This window comes from Polypterus senegalus, chromosome 8 (genome assembly GCF_016835505.1).
Source record: "Polypterus senegalus isolate Bchr_013 chromosome 8, ASM1683550v1, whole genome shotgun sequence".
Classification (NCBI taxonomy): Eukaryota; Metazoa; Chordata; class Cladistia; order Polypteriformes; family Polypteridae; genus Polypterus; species Polypterus senegalus.
In genome coordinates this window covers 168,476,110-168,497,326 of record NC_053161.1, presented here as the reverse complement: position 1 = coordinate 168,497,326, position 21,217 = coordinate 168,476,110, and the positions used below count along the sequence as shown (strand labels likewise).

The window sequence follows — 21,217 nt, the reverse complement described above, 5'->3', positions numbered from 1 at the left end:
GCTAATTGAAGAATTACAAGAGAGTGCATATTGATAGATAATAATGACTGGTTTCCATGATAATTTCAGATTCCAAGAGTGATCTTTTTGGCACAGTGTGCTGAACTGGCTTTACAAAGGCAGATTCTGAGGAATTTTGCTGTACCTGCTCCTTTGCAAGTTCTGTCCACTCTTGTGTTTTTTAGCCACAGGAGCATTTCATCATGAACTTGTTGACCGATCAGGTATTTCTCAGTCATCATTAAGTCGTGCCATGCTGGCTTTATAGGATGGCAATATCCTCTTGTCATCCAGATAAGATTTCCTTACACTGCGGTTGAACTGGAAAACATAAAAGCGCAATTGGTAGTAACGTCCAGTTTTCCAAACATAACTGGAGCGGTCAACTGCATGCACATTGCTATTGCAACGGTGCTGAACAAGTTACATCAGCCAGGGATGAATCACCAAAAGAATGAGCTGGGATTACTTCATCTATAGCAGGAGAGCCTATAAAAACGGCAGCTCCACAAAGTCACAGGTGCTTTCTTTGCCCAACTAGAGCAGCAAAAGGCAAGCAGCAGTCCTATTAAAGGTAGAGAGTCATCTCAAAGTAAAGAGCAGAAAATCAATCTGTTGTGGCACTTGGTGCAGACGCTGCACTGTAAAAATGCCTTCAGAGAATGAATTTGCTTATGTAGATAAGAAAGCATTTCCACTCTATTAATGTGCTGCTCTATAGTCCATGTAAAGCATGTCGTATTATGCAAGCATGTAGAGTGCTGCACAATGTGGCACACTATCGTGGATTGCCCATACCAAAAGAGATGATGAACCAGACCCACCAAATGATCAACCAAATCAGACAGCATTACAACTGTGAATGTAATTTGCAGAATGCAAAAACAGGTAATCAGAAGCAGCATTTATTTTTATTATTATTCATTTAATTTGTGGTCAGTATCACATAGTACAGCCCTTATATTACTTAGTTCTTTGGCCACATCTCTTTCAGCAATTCATTATTTCATTTTGTGACTCACAGCCAGATGGTTGCCCAATGGTTTCCGAGGCAGAGGTGATTGTGCAGCAAACACCCGAAGATGTGCTTGGCCCAGCAGCACCAGAGTCACATTATTGGCACGGTGGTCACCTTTAGTAATATTGCCGGAAACATATTAAACAGACCGTGGGCTGTGACTCTGGGCTCTGTGCAACTTTCCAAACGTTTTTCCTTGCCTCCATGTCGCATTCACTGAAATTCTTCTCTTTCCTTTGTCTTTAAAAATAAACACTGAACAAAAGGACCTGTTTATGTTTATTTGCATATTCAAAGGAGTCAGAGTGGGGCTGTAGGTGCTTCCTCATACACTAAAATTCACATTTATTGGGATTCATAAAGGGGAAGTTCCTGGAATTTGGCTTAAGCGCAGTTTTATGTACCTGGATTTTTTTCTGAGTATGCACATTTACACCTTTGTCCTATAGCAAGAGGCTGGGGGCCAGACCCAGCTGGGACACCTGGAAGGACCGGGAGGCAGTTTATACGTTCCCCAGGCCACGAGGGGGCAACCGCCTTGGACAAAGAAGGGACCATGGGGACGGAGCAAGGAGGCTCAAACCCATTGGGACCAATGGCCGCCACCAGGGGGCAACCCAAGCATAGTGGAGCCCTGGAGATCTGCACTTCCACCACACCTGGGAAGGTGGAGGAAGAACCTTCCAGGCACGCCCGGAGTGCTTCCGGGTGCTCATGCAGCACTTCCGTCACACCAGGAAGTGCCGCCAGAACATCAGCGAGCACCTGGAGCACGTCTGGGTGACTATAAAGGGGGCCGCCAACGTACAGTAAGGGAGTGAGAGTCGGGATCTGAAGAGGATGAAACTCGATGAAAGTGAGACGAAGAAAGGTGGCCCACAGACGTTAAAAGGCCTGTGTAAGGGTGTTTGGTGCTGGAAGCACTGTGTCTGTGCGTGACTTGGTTCTTGGGGACTGTATTATGAATAAACATGTTTGTTTTAAGAACTGGCTGTGTCCATCTGGTTGTGTCCGGGCTGATTATCTCACAGTCTGTACACCATGTTTTAGTGTGAATTCTATGCAGGGCATTATTCACGAAGTCCCTGGTGATTTTGTTGTGTCTGTTTAGGTATAAACCTTCAACACTTCACAACCAGCAACCAGGTGAGCTCCTGTTTCCACCTCCATCTCACTTCACCCCCTTGTGTGCAAGTTACCTGTGCAGCCACGATTATTCACCAATTCCCTGGTCTTAATTTACCCTTTAGAAGACATCAACTGGCAAAGGGACATGTCTACAACCAACGCAAGGCAGGGAGGCCTGCAGATTATAGATCCTCCACCGATAAGATCTCCAGAAAGATGTACACTGGTGAAAAATATGAAGGGAATACTTAATCATCTCAGTCAACACCAAGTCAGTGAACCATCAGGGGCATCAATCTGTTCAGTAAGGAAGCATAAGTGATTCTGAATCAGCTTCACCTGATTTGGTGCAAATGAAAGTGACAACATGTGAACTGCAGAGCCAACATCAAGACAACCCCCGAAATGGCTTTCAAGGTGGTGACCACAAGACAATTGCTCTCTTCATCCTTCCTGACTAAATCTTCTCTATTTTTACGACCTGTCCAACTCAAACCCAGAGAGAAATGACAATATACAGTATATGAACAGAAATATGTAAAGATAAACACTTAGGTCTCACAATGTTTTATTATTATATTCAGAATACACATATTTTTCTACAAATTTCCTACAACTGGAACAATATCCTCCATTTTTCAAACTCCCAACAACCCCCCCAGGTTAATCCTTCAGGCCTACCTCTCTTGATAAACTTCTCAACAAAGGCTTGGTTTGCTTACTTTGGGAGTGGACCCCATTCTTGAGGTATTTTAGCACTGCCACTTTTGTTACCCCATCCTCTTTCCCTACCCACGACCCTGGAATGGATTAAGTGGGTTAGAAAATTGTATCACTTTTGTTATTCTTTTTCTCTTTCATTGTTCAGATTGTGCTGTCTTTCTAGTTTAAAATCTTGTCTTTGAAGGGAGCTACTGGCGGTGAATCGTTTTCCACATTCAGAACAACCACACTGCTTTTCTCCAGAGTGAACTTTACGATGGTATCAATGGCTGTTCTTGCTGAAAAATAGTTTTTCACATTCAGAACAACACTACAGCTTTTCTTCAGTGTGAAGTCGTGTGTGTTTTTGAAGAGACCAACTCTTGGTGAATCTTTTGCCACATTTAGAACAACCAAATGGCCTTTCCCCAGTATGAATTCTTCTGTGGTCCTGAAGGCTGCGTTTGGTCGTGAAAACTTTTTCACATACTGAACAGCAATATGGCTTCTCTCCAGTATGAGTTCTTGTGTGGGACTGAAGAACACCTTTTCGTGAAAATTGTTTGCCACACTGAGAACAACAATATGGTTTTTCTCCAGTATGAGTTCTTGTGTGGGACTGGAGAACACCCTTTCGTGAAAATTGTTTGCCACACTGAGAACAACAATATGGTTTCTGTCCTGTGTGAATTCTTGTATGCCTTTGAAGGCAACTCTTTTTAGCGAACAGCTTGCCACATTCAGAGCAGCAAAACGACTTCTTTCCTGTGTGAATTACTTTGTGGCACTTCAGAATGCTGTTTTGGGAGAACTGTTTGCCGCATTCAGAACAGCAATACAGCTTTACTCCGGTGTGAATGGTTTTGTGGCTCTGAAGACTACTGCTGCGACTGAATTGTTTGCCACATTCAGAACAACAAAATGGCTTCTCTCCCGTGTGAATTCGTTTGTGGTTCTGAAGATGGTGACTTTGTGAAAACAGTTTTCCACATTCAGAACAACAATATGGTTTCTCTCCGGTGTGAATTCTTTTGTGGACCTGAAGATAACTGCTGCGACTGAATTGTTTGCCACATTCAGAACAACAAAATGGCTTCTCTCCCGTGTGAATTCGTTTGTGGCTCTGAAGATGGTGACTTTGTGAAAACACTTTTCCACATTCAGAACAACAATATGGTTTCTCTCCGGTGTGACATCTAAGATGTTGCTGAAGATCACTCCTGTACCTGAATTGTTTCCTACATTCAGAACAGCTATGAGGTTTGTTTCCTGTATGATGTTAAAAAAGAAAATAAACTTTTACTTTTCAATCCACTGCCCTTTTGCTAACATTAAGTCACAACATCAAATGATGGTTAAAATTATAAACAACCTTTGATTGGCATAAGCATTCATAAAACTTTAATCGCACATGGAAAACATCTCACCATGATAACTTAGCCTTCTGTGTTACAACTACTCACCACATGAGACACAATCACTGGAGACAAGAATTTGAATGAATGAACTAAACAGATCACATATGAGAGGCCCAACTGACAAAATTATTGGTTATTATTTTGTTAACTACATTAAATAACTGCATGAGTATTTTGTCATCAAATTCTAAAAATGTTTTTCAGAATTATATTTTGTTCTTATTTTTTATTTGATTAATGGAGATGCAAGTTGATCACCTTTATTTATCAAGATATCGATGAGTTTCATTTATAAAAAAATAGTGCAGTGCGCGCCATCCCAAGCATGAAATGCACTTTTATTAATCAGAATGTACACCAACACTTCTCTACAATTACACCAAAGCCATGTGACTCCAAAAAGTACATCAAAAAGACTTACATAACCACAAACACAAAACAGAGGAACGGACAAAGCGACATATCAAAAGTACAGGGAAAGAAGAGCTGCAGTGGTCCGGCACAAAAAAAATGAGTAGATGAGAAAGCCCAGGATCAGCACAGCTATTTGTGTTTGCTCTAAAAGAGAGAGGTAAGAACGTCAAAACCGTGTCAAACTTTCAAAGCACAGATGATATAAAACACAGCCTTGAGTTATGTTTCAAATGTTGCATGTCATGAGATATTTAGGCACAACAACTCCATTAGTCGGTTGCTCGGTTGAGGATTTCTATTGGATCCAAAGCAAAAGTGGTGGTCCCTAATTGTCCTCCTGGACTGTCGACATGAGCTCAAGTCCTATGAGCCCTGTACGAGCTATTCTAGCATGAAGCACTGCCCAAGCATTGAGAATTCAGCTAAATGATATTTAGTTATAGGTTAACAAATATTTTTGAGAGATACCACGAAAGATTCATGCAAGAAACCACATAATTTGGTGTGGACTCAAAATATCCTTATCAAATTGATAAGGATAGGTTGCATAAGGAAGCTTGTATATAACAATAATACAACTTCTGTTCTACACATTTTGTCGTGGCAGTGGGAAATCATTTGCTGAATTTATTGTGGCGCTGTCCCTGCCCACTTTGCCACATGCAGAAATCAAAACGTTTAGCTCTGGCAGATTCAGTCATATCAGAGTTTGTGAATCTGATGTGTTCATCACCACACTGTGCTCATGACATCCCACAGTAAGTATGGTTAATATTCACTGATTTGTAATAAGTAAGTAATATTTATTCTTCATTTCAATACGGAACATAAACAAAAATGTGCAGTGTAACTGATTACAACGGCCTTTCAAGAAGAGCCAGTGCCATCGACATCAACTTCAGCCCCTTCATTGGTAGCAGCAACATTTTCTACAATTTGTGGGAACCTCGTGCTGTTGATGTCACCATGGAGGTGGACAGATACCTTGCAGACGCGCATAAAGGCTGACATGAAGATCTGCTTGAGTACTGGCAACAAAGAGCAGCTGGATACGCACATCTGGATCAAGATTTTCAAAAAAAGCATCGGACTGCCAGCAACATCTGTCCCTTGTGAATGCATCTTTTCAAATGCCGGTGGAGGGATACATAAATAAAAAGTCATCCTCATTGCAACAAAGTGGAACAAACCCTTTATGTAAATAGTCAAGTCAAGTCGAGTCGGGGAGCATGCACTGGTACAGTGCGTTGCTGCACCCACTACACGGCGAAACAACTCGGGTCCCAGTTGGGAACCCCTCCAGGCAGACATGCGGTCCAATCCTACCCTCCAGAAATGACCCTCTATCTGCCGCTGCCAGGTGTAACATGGGCGACCCCTTGGCCTGGTCCAGCCACTCGGGTCCCCAACAATGAGGATCTCATGAGCTGGATCACCCGCGGGGAAATGCGCCACGTGGCCGTAGTGCCGTAACTGACGCTCCCTTCACAATGCAGGTAATGTGCCTCATTCGGGACTCCATGAGCAACATAACGTCAAACCAGTGGTACCGAAGGATTTTCCGGAGAGACACAGTACCCAAGGAGTCCAGTCTGGATGTATGTAAATAGCATTATTGAAATAACCAGCCTTCAACTTGCTAACGCATTTAACGTTTCCCCTGCCACTAACCAATCACATTGACCAAAGCAAGCAGCTGCCATAACCAACAGTCACAATCGCAACTTACCTTCAGTGCAAAGTCTTGTTTTATGTCTTATGTATCTTAGGGGGTTTCAGCATAGGGTGCATAAAGAATGATGTCAACACAAACTACCTGGTTTATCTTAGTATGTGCACATTTCACATTTACTCTGGCATTCTCTCTCCAGTAACTGAAAAATACCGGTAAAATAAAAATTCAAGCAATATCATATCTGTACTGTTAAATTAGGGAATTCCAATACATAACTGGGCATTTCAATTTAAACAAACTCTTTAAATCTGTGTTTTCTAGCAATACACTTTTGAACTCTTTTTTCTTTTTCAATTTGTACCAACTTTAAAGTTTCCTGTGTGATGTGAAATCAAGCTTGTCGGATTTACACGAATCCTTTATTTCCAAACTCCTGTTAAACAGCCTTTGTTTTGATGCTTTCAAGGCTTTCGATGTCTGATGTTTCACAGACTGTCAGTTTGTGTAAAGTTAACACAAATGGCCAGGAGATGGCACTAGAAAGGTGAATATCAAATGATTTGAATCCTCAAAAGAGTTTCCGACCAGGGCTGGTCAGTTTTGTGACATTCATACTCTCTACTAATTAAATGTGAACTGTCAACATGTATCTGTGCTCTGCTTTCCTTTAATCTGGAGTGTGTGCTCATGCATGTCAATCATGTCTGATTTAATGATTACTGTCTTTAGCTTTGCAACTGGAAACGTCAAGCACTCTGAGTCTGTACTCAATGAAAAGCCAATATAAATTAACTGTCACTTCAAAGGGAAATGAACAAAGTTACTTCACTCTGTCAATAACACATGCCTCTCTGTAGGACACTCTTTCTGAAGTTTTTCATTAATCAAAGTCAGGCAGCTGCCACCTTTTTGGTTCTTTTCAGTTACATCAGGACATGTTCTTGCTAACATTACATGATCAGCCTTTTTCTTCAACCTTAGAGTTCCCTTACTGCTGGGGATGCCATCATGACAGACCCAACAAATGTCTGGCCAGAGCTCTTTGCAGTGGCCTCCACTACAGAGTTCTTGAGTTCTCAGACTCTACACTCCAAATGTCTGCTGTGATGCAGAAGAAGATCATCTACAACTCGACTCATTCCAAGAGGCCTTCACTATCCTTTTGGGTCATCCACCTGAGCCCACTAAACACCAAGTGGTGATCAGTTGACAGCTCAGCACCTGCCATTACCCAAATGTCGAATATCAGAGTAGCCGACCACCACTTTCAACCACCGACCACTGGCCCAAAGTATTCTGGTACAGGCACATGCATGACAAACCTTGTGATCAAATAGGGTGTTTGTAATATACAATCCATGACCAGCACAGAAACCCAACAATTCACCACATGGGCTCAACTCATACAAGTCATTCCACCCAATCAAGTCCCTCCATGTATCTCTGCTGCTCTCAAACCACATTAGACAAACAATAAAATGTCAATTGCATTCTATTTCTATGATTTTCGTATAAAAAAACACAAGAGCCTCCTTTCAGACTCATTTTTTTATGTTGGTTTCTCCAGACTTACTTCTAGATGGTAGTTGACCTTTCAGAGTTCCAACAGATGATATTTTCTCAGCCCGCTTTGTGTCAGGCGGTAATGATTCAGACTTCACATCGACAGAAGACTGCAGAGATGAACAGGGTCTACTTGGAGAAGAGTCTAACCTGGTCACCACTCCACCATGACACCCATCATGAAGGTCTTCTTCCTTGACACTCGTCACACTTGTATGGATGCGAGTCTCATTGCTGACACACGTCTCTTCAGCCTCTTCTTTAATGGCCAGTGACTCCAGTTCATAGTCCTCCTCCTTAATGGCCAGACTCTCCTGTTTAGGGCAGACAGACTCCCACTCACCGCCTTCCTCCTTAATACTCACGGTCGATATCTTCATGGTGTTTATGTCCGCCTCACACATCTCCTCTTTTACATCCATCTAGAAGTTACAATAAACAGCAGCTTTTCCTTTTTCTCTGTGGAAAAAAAGAGGATTTTATTTAATATTTTATAATTTTTATTTAATATTTAACATTTGAATTTCATTTTACAGCACCTCTCGGTTTAAGTCAAGTCAGATGATTCATAGCATAATAACAGTAATTCATTACTCTTTACATAAAAATATCAGGTGTGAAAGAAACTCGATAGTGGAGAGAAGGTCCAACAGGCTGAAAGACCACCTTGCAGAGTTGTGGGTCAACAGCATTCACTATGATGACTAAACATACAGTGTTGTTGGGGCCCTAGAATTGTACTGTCAGTTATGTTGAGGAATGTTTGATCAAGTAAGGCCATAGGATTATGTTAAGAAACAAACACACATCAGGCAATGGGGGATGAAAAGGGGATGTGGATGTTAGAGGGCGCTGTTGCCCCATGAAACCCAACAGACAGATGCTCTGGACACAAGTTTAATTGCACTAAGAAGAATTTGAATGCTTTTCTTATCAATAGTGCCTCCAAAGCACCATATCCACCAAATACACAATAAATCAATAACAAATCAATACAACAATTCTCTCCTTCTCTCCTCCCAGCAGCTCCATCACACTCCCTCCCAATTCCGGCTCTCCTGCTGGGTCTCCACTAAGTCCTTGACCCGGATGTGCTTGTGTCCTTCCGTCCATGTGATTCATCAGCACTTCCAGGTCAGATGGAGAATTGTATTTTCTTCAGTCCGGAAGTACCTCTGTCCTTCTGTCCCCATGACTTGGGAGTATTTCTGGGCTGTATGGGAAACAGAAACCCCCGTATCTCCATGTAGCGTCACCTGGCGGCACCCACAGTACCCAGCAGGGCTGTGTAGCCGAACTCCATCTCCCATAGTGCCCTGCGGGAATCCGGGGCACCGCTATGCTGCAGGGAAGTTGCCATCTAGTGTCCTGGGTGTGTCGGCTGGGTTGAGCTGCCGGCCGTCCATCACAGGAGGAACTTAACTTTGATGAAATGCAGCAGGTGAAATAATGGGCTGGCTAGCTTATGCAGAAATGTGTCATTTGTGATGTTGACATTCTAATATGGTGGTAGTTTAGATACAAACCTTTAGATGGTAATTGACTGGAATCAATCGTCAAATACCACACATCACCATATTGCCCACTGAGTCAGTTGTAAGGCTTGACTGCAGTAACCTGTTTTATAAAACTCGTTGTTCCCATTGCAAGTTTCAAACTACTTTATTCAGTTTAACTGTGAACTCCTATCACGCAGACGTAAAGAGCTCAATGACGTGACTTGGAGCCATTATGTCATATTTCATTGTTTAAAAGTAAAACAGATTTACTTGTCGTATTAGTTTAACCTTTAATACAGTAATTGACTTTTTATGACAAATTAGTGGGAACAGAGTACAGCTATACCTTGTTATACCAATATAAGCTGCTCAAGAAAACGTCTGAGAGCAAATTCTCAGATAAAAGGAGCCTCCTTTTATCACCTCAAAGAGGAAAAAATGAGTTTCCAGTCCATCCTTAGTTCTCTTACCAGATTCCCAAATATAATTAAAACGCTCTTACAAACCTATAGAACAGTCCACTGAGGATTTCTGCATAAAATAAATCATTCAAAACATAAATGACCTAATTATATAATGTTTAAAAGACTCAATAAACTTGTGTTTGTGTACAGTGCAGAAGTAAAAACAACAATACTCCATGGCAGGGGTGTCCATCTCCAGGCCAGGGGCCTCATGTATAAACGGTGCGTACACACAGAAATGTTGCGTAAGAACTTTTCCATGTTCAAATCGCGATGTATAAAACCTACACTTGGCGTAAAGCCACGCACTTTTCCACGGTACCTCATGCCTTGTTGTACGCAAGTTCTCCGCTCGGTTTTGCAGACTGGCGGCACCCAGCGTCAAAGCAATGCTACTGTTGGTTACACCTTATTTTCCTGACGCGGCTTTATAAATACACCGAAACTAACCGCATATTGTTTATTAGTGTAATGCATCTGATTGTAATTAACTCGTAACAATATAATGGTCCAGGGAACAGCCATAGTATTCCAAATACCTTAACTGCTTTAGCGTTGTTACTCTAACTGCACCTTCTTCTTCTTTCAGCTCCTCCCGTTAGGAGTTGCCACAGCGGATCATCTTTTTCCATATTACTCTCACTGCACGACTCGGGGTATTTATATTACTGTATCTGAGTGTGAATCACAGCAGCAGCTGATCGGAAAGGGGATTATCAGTATACGGCATTAAGCACACGCTGTCTCGGCCACAGCAAAACGTTTCAAAGCCTTTCCTGTACGGATCTCGCAGTTCAGAAACAGTTTCATCCAAAGAACTTTAAATGCACTCAATCAATTGCTCCTTGTAGAACTGTTTGTACTTATAAGTACAATCACCTCACTGTAAATTTGCACTACAGTTATAATATTACACAACCTGAGCCACTTTATAAAGCACGTATTTACATATGATGACGATATCATTTTTAAGATGAAATGCAGAAAAATATGTTTATTATATTTTACAGATAAAACTTTAACTTCATTTAAATAATCTAAATTCTTCACTGGGACTGGCGTGAAGGATAGAATAATTAAACATGTACTACGAAGATATTTCAATGTTCCTTTAACGTTTTGAAGATTCAGCGCTCTAAGCTTACAGATGGCTTAACGTCTATTACGGAGCTGATTGTGTGGCGATCCACCATGCATAAGATAACATATTGACATTGGACTTTTCTTTTTTTTTTTTTTTTTTTTTATTTATTTATTAATTTTATTATAATCAATACATAGTAATCAAGTTTTTACAAAAAAAAAAAGAATTATACTAAGAACAGATCGATCCCCACCCTTGAGAGAGAGAGCAAGCCAAATGGTGTAAAATTTAAGGCTTGTAAAAAATACCTAAATCAACAAATTCTCTGTGCTTTATAAACTCATTTCAAAATATTACTGATTAGATCCTGCCATGTTTTGAAAAAGTCTGCACAGATCCTCTAACTGAGTATTTGATTTTTTCCAATTTTAAATAATATAACACATCAGTTTCCCACTGACTTAAAGAGGAGAGTTTGGGTTCTTCCAGTTTATCAGAATAAGTCTGCGTGCCAACAGTGTAGTGAATGCAATCACAATTTGTTTGTCTTTCTCCACCTTAAGACCCTCTGGAAGAACCCCAAACACAGCTGTTAATGGGTTAGGAGGGATTGTGAGTCCAAGACTGTCTGAGAGGTAAGTAAAAATTTTTGTCCAGAATAATGTTAATTTGGTGCAGGCCCAGAACATGTGACCTAGTGAGGCTGTGACTTGGTTGCAACGTTCGCAGGTTGGATCCTGCCCTGGAAACATTTTGGAGAGTTTTAGTCGAGACAGATGTGCTCGATATATAATTTTGAGTTGTATAATTGTATGCTTTGCGCATATGGAGCTCGAGTGAATTCTCTGCATTGCTACTTTCCACTCCTTTTCTGATATATTAATTGAGAGGTCATTTTCCCAGTGTCCTCTTGGATCTTTGAAAGGAAGGGATTGTAAAAGGATTTTATATATTGTAGAGATGGAGTCTAACTCCTTGAAATTGAGCAATACTTTTTCCAGCGTGGATGAGGGTGCAAGATGAGGAAAATCTGGAAGGTTCTGTTTAACAAAGTTCCTGATTTGAAGATAGTGAAAGGAATTTGTAGCTGGAATGTTAAATTTGGACTGTAATTGTTCATAGGATGCAAAGACGTTGTCTATATAAAGATCTCTTAACAAGTTAAGTCCAAATTTTTTCCAGATATTAAAAACTGCATATGTTTGTGAGGGTTGAAAGAGGTGGTTCTTTTGCAGGGGTGCCACAGAAAGAAGCTTCTCCGTCTTAAAATGCTTTCTACATTGGTTCCAGATTCTAAGTGAGTGGGGCACAATTGGGTTATTAGTGTATTGCCGATAACGTGTGTTTATTGGAGCGCAGAGCAGGGAATACAAAGAAGTACTGCAGGATTTTACTTCTATTGCGGTCCAAGCCTGTGTATGTTCTTCTATTTGTGTCCAGGTTCTTATTGCCTGTATATTTGCCGCCCAGTAATAAAACTGGAAGTTAGGTAGAGCCATGCCACCTTCTGCCTTTTGTCTTTGTAGGGTCGCTGGACTTTTTCTATTGGACATAGAGCTGCCCCTGAGTACTGCTGCAATAAATTATTTCATCGATGGTCGCACACAATCACTGCACCGTGAAACTCATGTTTAATAGCGTGCTTTAACTCCTATCATCATAAAAATGATATCACGTATACATCTCAGTATTTTAGTTATTCAGAGAGCTGTAATATCACAAATGTAATGGATTCTGTGTCCAGTTGGAGGATGAGAGCCGGTTTAAGAAGCACATAGTGATTCACACACAAAGAAGATCAAATACAAAACAAAGCATTTAACTTGCTACTTTAATTACGATGTGATTTGAGAAACTGGTTAATTAAACGATTTTAAGATGAAGTTTATGATGTTCTACTTTAATGACAAAATAAACTACGTGATTAAAGTGGAAATGTCGAGATTGAAGTTGACATTTCGTGCTTTTTCCCCCACTGTGTGCCTTTTTTCTCTGTACCCTAATAAGCTTTCATATGACACTCAAGACAGTGGGCTACACGAAGACTTTGATATGTGACTTCTTTTTTATTTCCGGCACTGTGCGATTTTTGTGAATGTGAGCTTTCAAGTTTCTCCAACACGCTATGTCACTCGATCAACTTCATTTTGTTGATTATACCACGGCTTATTTGAACAAATAGTATGTTTTTCCTTTGCCTCCACTTGGTATTCTCTGAAATTCTTATATTTTCCCCGTGCTTTTCCCATTGTCTTTTCACAGAAGGCTGAGCTTAAGGGTGATTTATATTCATTTGCATATTCAAAGAGGTGTAATTCTGGGAGGATTTGGGGCGTTACATAATGCGCTTGCTCGAGCGTTAGTTTTCACGCTGATCAGGATTTATGTAGCGGAAGAACGTGGAAGTTGGAGTACGCACAGAAAAATCCAGATGCAGGAATTTTGGCTTTTGTGCTTATGCCATGTTATAATGCGAGTTCTACGCACGGCGTTATACATGAGGCCTCTGGAGGGCTGCAGTGGCTGCAGGTTTTCATTCTCACCCTTTTCCTAGTCAGTGACCAGTTTTCACAGCTAATTAACTCCTTTCCCTTCATTTTAATAGCCCTGTTTTTAAGGATTCAGGCCTCTGAATTGATTCGTTTCTTCACTGAATGGCAGTCAAACAGAAATGAGATGTGAAACGAGCCAACAGATGACCATCTAAACTGGGGCTTCAAACTCCAACCAGTTTCACTCCAACCAGTCTCTTAATGAGAAGCCAATTCTTGCTGTTAATTATTGAATATATGTCGTGGCGAAAAATTCGTCACCAGAAGGCTTTTTACCTGAAAAGAAGGCTATTAGGACTTGGGATAGACAGACAGAGTTTTAAAGCTTTATTGCAACAACACAAATAACAACACGGACTAAACCCAATATGGCCAAATTGAGCTTAGCCCTGAACATTGCAGCAATCAAAATTTTTATAACAATTTCTTATCATTTTGACCTCGTACAATTAGCTCATTCTGCACCTGGCTATACTGTCTGTTGTTCACTCCAGTTTCTGTTTTGCTTATTCTTGATTGGTTCTTCAACTGGGCAGATGTTCTTTATTCCATATTTGGTCTTTCATGGTGTCACTTCCTTCTCTAGCCTTTCATGCTATACTATAATGATGGCCTAAAGCTAAGCTTTTATTGAAAAGAAATTTGGTATATGCTTTTATTCAATCATTTGCTTGGCATACTTGATTTGCCTTAATTTCTACACTAAAGTTAATTTCTAATATATTCTTCTATATTTATTGCTAATGCCCGAATATACTAGTGTTTTGTTTATGCATTACATCAGTGTGACCCTGCTTACAGCAAAAGCCTTTTGTTGCCTTTCTGCTGATTCATCAAACCAGCTGGTTTCTTTACGTGCCTACCATAGCCATTTTGTATCTGTGGTATCGTTTCTTTAGCTTCCTAGCCTTGGACACAGGTGTTCTCAACCTCTTATCCTGTTCTAGCTGGTTTCTGTACATTTTTTGCTCTCGTTTTCTGTTCTTACAATCCTGCTGCAAGCTTGAAAAATAATGCAATATTTTAGTTAACTATTTTCTTGACCTATCTTATTTGCTAAACATTCTAATTTATGCTTAATCTAATGTTTTAGAAGCTTTTAATTACTTTGTACGGCTCTTTATGTTAATTTGCTATTTTTATGCTAATGTAAAAAAATTTCCATCTACATATCAGTCAACATGTTTTGGTGACCTGAGCAGACCAACATGAATGAGACCTTCACCTTTCTTTATTTTCATATTAGCTGGTCATGTGGCGGACAACTAAGGGGTCTGAGTCGCATCAATTAAAACTAAGGCAAAACAAGTTAATCAGCAGCAAAAACAGCTCACTGATTAGGAAGATATTTAGAATGAAAACCTGCAGCCACTGCGGCCCACCAGGACTGGAGTTGGACACCCCTGAACTAAGAGGCCCGGATCAAGATAATTAAAACTAAAGAAAAATGAGTTAATTAGCAGCAAAAACTGGTCACTAATGAAGATGGTAAGAATGAAAACCTGCAACCTCCAGGACCAGAGTTCGACACCCGTCGTGACCTATGGTATCAGATAACAATTGCACTTTCTTCAAAACTGGACTGAACATGGACTGGGATTTACATAAACAAGGAAGTGCTTATTGTATGCAAATAACGCACTTTGAAACAAAATACAGTACTAGCGAAAAAGCAAAAGCACATCAGTTTTAAACAGCAACAGCACAAGACGCCATCCTATGAACAGCAGAGACACGACCACAGCGCGCTCTTCGTCCTCTGCCTTCACCAGCAGACACTTTGGCGTGCTAGCGGGTTTTTGCTTTGGATACATAATTGTGTCTAGAAATGGTCAACTCAAAAACGTGAATTTTCAGGTTTAGAAATAGTGAGGGTCCGCTGTAGAAGTGTGGCACATGAAGGCCAGCTCTGGGTGTGACAATCAACCAGACTTTGCATTAACAGAAGGATCCATCATAACAGAAATTACAAAACGGAAAGACAAAATGGAGCAGATCAGTGCAATACAATTAAAGGAGCAAATGGAAAAGATGTGATGATGGCAGACAATGAGGAGGAGCTGAAATCCCACCTCACTGTTTTTAAACTTTAAGCACCAAAGGTGTGTGCACATCAAATAATTGAGGCACAGTTTGAATAATTAAGTGTTTGTGCTTCTTTAACCCATCCATCCATCCATCATCCAACCCACTACCTGTATATCCTAACTACAGGGTCACGGGGGTCTGCTGGAACCAATCCCAGCCAACACCGGGCGAAAGGCAGGAAACAAACCCCAGGCAGGGTGCCAGACCAGCACAGGGTGCTTCTTTAATCCAACGTGTTATTTGAATGGCTGCTCACCTACAGCTACATGGAGATTTGTGATTGAGCTCGATGTGTGCCATGAGCAGTCGGATATGCACTTTAGTGAACTGACAGCAGCCTGAATTTAACTGAGCTGTTCAAAGAAGTTGGGGTCCTGCCACACTGAACAGTTAGACTGTATTAGAAGGACTTCATGATAATAATCACCGTAAAAATCTGAACGTTTTCTTCTGTGGCAAGCAACTGGGGGTGGCACCCAGCCGGGATACCCGGAAGCACCAGAGGAGGGCTTACGCCTCCTCCAGACCACGAGGGGGTGACCGCCCTGGTGGCTTTGGGGACCACGGGAACGGAGCTTAGAAGCTCAACACTATAGGGGCCTGTGGTCACCACCAGGGGGTGCCCAAATGCCTGTGGAGCCCTGGCCCTCAGCACTTCCACCACACCCGGAAGTGCTGGGGGGACGAAGACCAGGGACACCCGGAGTGCTTCCGGGTGCGCAGACGGTACTTCCCCTCATCAGGAGGCACCTGGAGCATGTCTGGGTGTGTATAAAAGGGGCCGCCTCCCTCCATTCGAGTCGGGAGTGGAGAAAGACGGAGTCTTGGAGGAGAGGAGCGGACATGGTCAGGGCAGGAGAAAGGCATTGTCGAGGGCCTGGACTTTGGGGTGACTGGTGCTGCGGCTGCGGCACTGGCTTGTGTGTGTTCACTGTGCTGTACATATTGTAAATAAACGTGTGTTGGGTGATAAAACGATGTCTACCTGTCTGTGTCCGGGCTGTATCCCGCACTTCCTTAAATCAAAGAAAACTCAAATATGCAATCTCACTAAACACAAGTAGTAATTTACCCAGTAAATCAGCACCACTGTGTACTTTCAATCAAATAATGTAATGTTCTCCAACCCTTTAATTAAATTCTTTTCTAATAAGAACAGCTTGTTTCCACAGCCACAACAACAACTGTAACCCCTCTGACTTAAGACTCATGGACAGTCCTGTCTAACAGAGGTGAGGGTTTACAAATAAAATTGTCTGGACAAAGGTGCTTAGTGATGGAGAACAGCAACTAAATGGTTCAAGTCTTAATGAACGTCAGGAGGCTCTCCTTTAAAATCACTAAACAGAGATTCAGCTCAAAACAAACTTTCATGTTCGCTGATTTCACTTTCTGGAAGTAAATGTTGGACAGACACACACAAATAATGGAATATTGAGCACGGTAATAAACTCCTATTAAATACCAGCTTGCACCAGTACTGGGCCTGCGATGTGGTGGAGGCCGTGAGTGACTCGGTTATCCTTAGGGCTCCACTGTTTGGAGATTTGAGCTCCCGACTGACCACTTAGTGGGCCTCAGCAAGATAAACCTACATGCCGTCGAAAAGGACTAAAGCTTTCACCTCAAAGTATAAAAACATTTAAACAAACTTGTTTTATCTATAAACTGTAATACAATAAATGCTTTACTGGATTTCATGAAGACCATCTTCTAACACCATCCTCAAGTTTACTGACGATACCACCCTAATAGGTCTGATCAGCGAGGACGACGAGACGGCCTACAGGAAGGAGGTCAGACTCCTGGCAGAATGGTGTCAGGACAACAACCTCACCCTCAACGTTAGCAAAACTAAGGAGATGATTGTGGATTTCCGCAAACAGGCAACAGAGCACCGCCCCATCTACATCGGAGGTGAGGCTGTGGAGCAGGTCAGCAGCTTTAGGTTCCTCGGAGTCACCCTCACTGATGACCTTAAGTGGTCAAGTCACACTGCGGCAGTAGTCAAGAAAGCCCAACAACGCCTCTACTTCCTCAGGAGACTGAGTAAAGCCCGGATGTCCCCCACATCCCTGTGCAGATTCTACAAGTGTACTGACAGGAGGCATCACATCCTGGTACAACAACTGCTCAGTTCAGGACTGCAGAGCTCTGCAGTGTGTGGTGAATACAGCACAGCAGATCACGGGCACACAGCTCCCTGCGACCCATCACATCCACACTACACGCTGTCTCAGGAAAGCTCAGGCGGGACCCCAGCCACCCTGCACTGTCACTTTTCACCCTCCTCCCATCTGGGAAGCGACTAAAGTCCATTCGGACACGCACCTCCAGGTTCAGGAACAGTTTCTACCCAACTGCAATCAGACCTTGTGTCACCTCCACTGCTACCTGCACATATACTGTACTTCTGCCTCCGTCTTATTCCTAGAATTATGGTTTTATTTATTTACTTATTTATATTCATTTATTATTGTGTGTGGGTTTTTTTGTCTATGTTCACTATCTGCTGGGGCACATGCAAGCAAGCATTTCATTGTACACGATATTTGTACACATGACAATAAAGAATTGAATTGAATTGACCTCAAGTATAAAGCTTTGTATTTTTATTGTTCACATGGCTGCCATAACGTGAATTCAACTATTGTATTCTTTGTGGTTTCCTCCTGGTACTCCGGCTTCCTCCCATAGTCCAAAGACATGCAGATTAGGTGCACTGGCGATTCTAAATTGTCCCGTGTGTGTGTGTGTGTGTGCGCGCCCTGCCCCGGGTTTTTTTTCCTGCCTTGCGCCCTGTGTTGGCTGGGATTGGCTCCAGCAGACTCCCGTGACCCTGTAGTTAGGATAGAGCGGGTTGGATAATGGATGGATGGATATTCTTTGTGGCGACCGCTGCCTGTGACTACAGCTGGCTAAAGAGAAAGCCCGTTTAAGAAACACTTAGCGATTAACGACTGACCTTTAGTTACAATGAGTTTTAAAAACACTTAAAGTTGAATCTTAAAGAGGAGTTTACGGCGGTCTTAGCGCTACGACGCCTTCTGGAAAGAGCATCGCAGACGAGTAAAGTCCGACACCTCGCTTATCTTTCATCAGTTGGCCCAACAGAAACTTTGAGATCGTCTTTGAAATCGCGCGATGAGGTGAACGGAGCCACGCAGGCAGCAATCAAACCAGCATGTGTGTGAGACAGTGATGGGCGAAGAGAAGCCTCGCGAAGCATAGAAACGTTTGAATCAATTGTGTCGGAAATCGTATCGAAGCTTCGAAGCATTTGACACTCACCTCTCTAGTGACACCTCCTGGTCATTTTCATCAACGTTACACAAACTCGTGATCCGTTTCAATGACGTCCTGTTAAAACTCTATTGCTTTTACTTTTTCGCAGCTACAGACTGACAACGAGGAGAAGGTTCGTCACATCCAGTGTCTGATGTCTGAGTAACGCCGACAGGATACGATAGTAAGAGTTAAACAAAATAAGACGCCTCGCTCTTGGAACCCCGGCTCTTTCAATGAATATTCCCTTTTACACTGTATCATTATTATCGCTCCTGTTATTAGTATTATTATTAACCCTCATCTTTTCTTGAGATCACATTTAATAGCCCGACATTTGGGGTTCCACGACCCTAATGTTGTACTTAAAAATACATAATTTGAAAACGAGCCTTGTTATTTATTCTTAAACGTTTTCTTTGTTTTGATTAAATTAAAACGGAGTTGACGGAAAATAAAGGTTTACCCCTGTGTTTTGCCATAATACAGATAAGCACATTTGAGAAAGAAGATATGACATCCTTAAATCACAGATGTTATAATTCGAGCAAGTACTGAGATATTTTATACGTCATATAGTACACAACTATAAATATTAATTTTTTCGTCATCATTAGGAGGATACAACAATGATACTCTCGTGTCAATTAAACCAATTTAACGTGTATATGTCAAACAACATATTGTCTCCATCCGCCGCAGTAAGAACAGTAGTAGTAGTTTAGTTGTGCGGAGCTCGTTAATTATCCCGATTAGGTGGCTCAATGGTATCGCAACTGTCTCTCAGTAAAAACGCCAGGGGTTCGCGTCGTTGATCCTCCTCTTGTGAAAGGTTTTTTTTTTTCAATTCCTCCATTTAACAATATTTTCAGCTTGGACGGATAGCTGAGCTGTCGAGGGCAGGCTGGGCCGCTGTAGTCGGCCAGGGGGTACACGTCCCCTATTTATATTGTATATGTATAAATGTTTCACTGTAAAGCGTAATAAGCTTCATATTTGAGTGTTTGGACACCCTGGTGTCGTACTGAATTTGTATTGTAGAATAACAAACTATTGTGCAGCATGCTTACATGTGTCTTTTCGTTTCTGATCGCTATACGGCACTTCCATCCATCCATCCATTATCCAACACGCATCTCAGGACAATTCGCTATAAACAGTTTCAGCCAATCAGCGCCTTCCAAACATGCAGCGGGACCGCGTGAACCTTTATTGTAGCGACGCGTCCTCTTCGTTTCATTCACTTATATTTAGTTGTTAGACTATTTACTGTTAAGTGCTGCTTGAGCTACCGTTTATAGTACAACAGGTGGCCTACCTATAGTTCTTAAATCGATATTGAAATGCACACACAAGCCTCCTAAATTATTTATTGAAATGCCTACGTTTACAGTGTCCGTTTTACGAAGTCATAGTTTTTACTTGTTCCCGTTATTAGGAATTATAATTTCTCGGTGTCACATATTATTCGTTACTACTCACGCGTCCCGCTTCCTTGAGATTCTGTTTTATATTCTGGACTGCGCTGTTTCTTTTGTTTTTGTGACATCGCGTCAGTAGAGAGTGCGTGACGTTAACAATGCATTCTGTTCTAAATGACAACGCACACGCTTTTTTATATTTCCTAACGGTCAATGTGCCACAATTTTCTCATTAATATATTTTGACAGTGTATTTTAATCCGAATTATTATAAACATATTACCCATGTTCATTTCCCATGTAGATATGTAACGTATGGTGAGAATAAATAAAAAGTAACAACACATATAATAGTTATGTTGCACTGTTTATAATTAACAAAACTCATCGTTTATCTGAAATGTACTACTTTGTATTTTTACGTTTGACAGTGGAATGCTTCAGTATACAGTCGATTTATTCCACTTCTGAAGGTGTACATTGTCGGTATTCTCCATTGCATTTGCCCCCGAGTGTAAGTCTTTATATCCACCTCTGGATGAATTCGCTAAGGTTTTTTTTACAACTTTTTTGTCTCATTAATGCAGAAATCCCGAGGCTTTCCTTAAATTGTAGAAGACGCTGTTGATCACACTGATTCTGTTTTAGAGATAGTTGTGATTAGTTATGCAGCACACGCTTTTACTCACATTGCTTTTTGGAAACCAATAATACAAATCAGCTACAGATTTGGGAATCACTGAATAGTAAAAACGTTTAATGAGGAATGTCTTGCGCATATACTGGTGTAATGACCACGTCGGCTTTAGTGAAGCGTTTCTTAGCCTCTCTGATATAATCGACATGGGGTAGAATAGATTCTGGATTGTTATAATACGTGCTGCCTTACTCAAAATATGCTCATCA

At 41.5% G+C, this 21,217-nt stretch overlaps 1 protein-coding gene across 1 annotated transcript in view; it reads right to left on the bottom strand.

Moving 5' to 3' along the window:
- LOC120534479 (zinc finger protein 585A-like) overlaps window positions 1-21,217 on the bottom strand; it is a 349,597-nt gene that overhangs the window by 224,449 nt on the left and 103,931 nt on the right. The window contains exon 4 of the mRNA XM_039762072.1: window positions 3,226-4,125. Within this exon, the coding sequence (XP_039618006.1) occupies window positions 3,226-4,125 (900 nt within the window). The remainder of the gene's footprint in view (window positions 1-3,225; window positions 4,126-21,217) is intronic.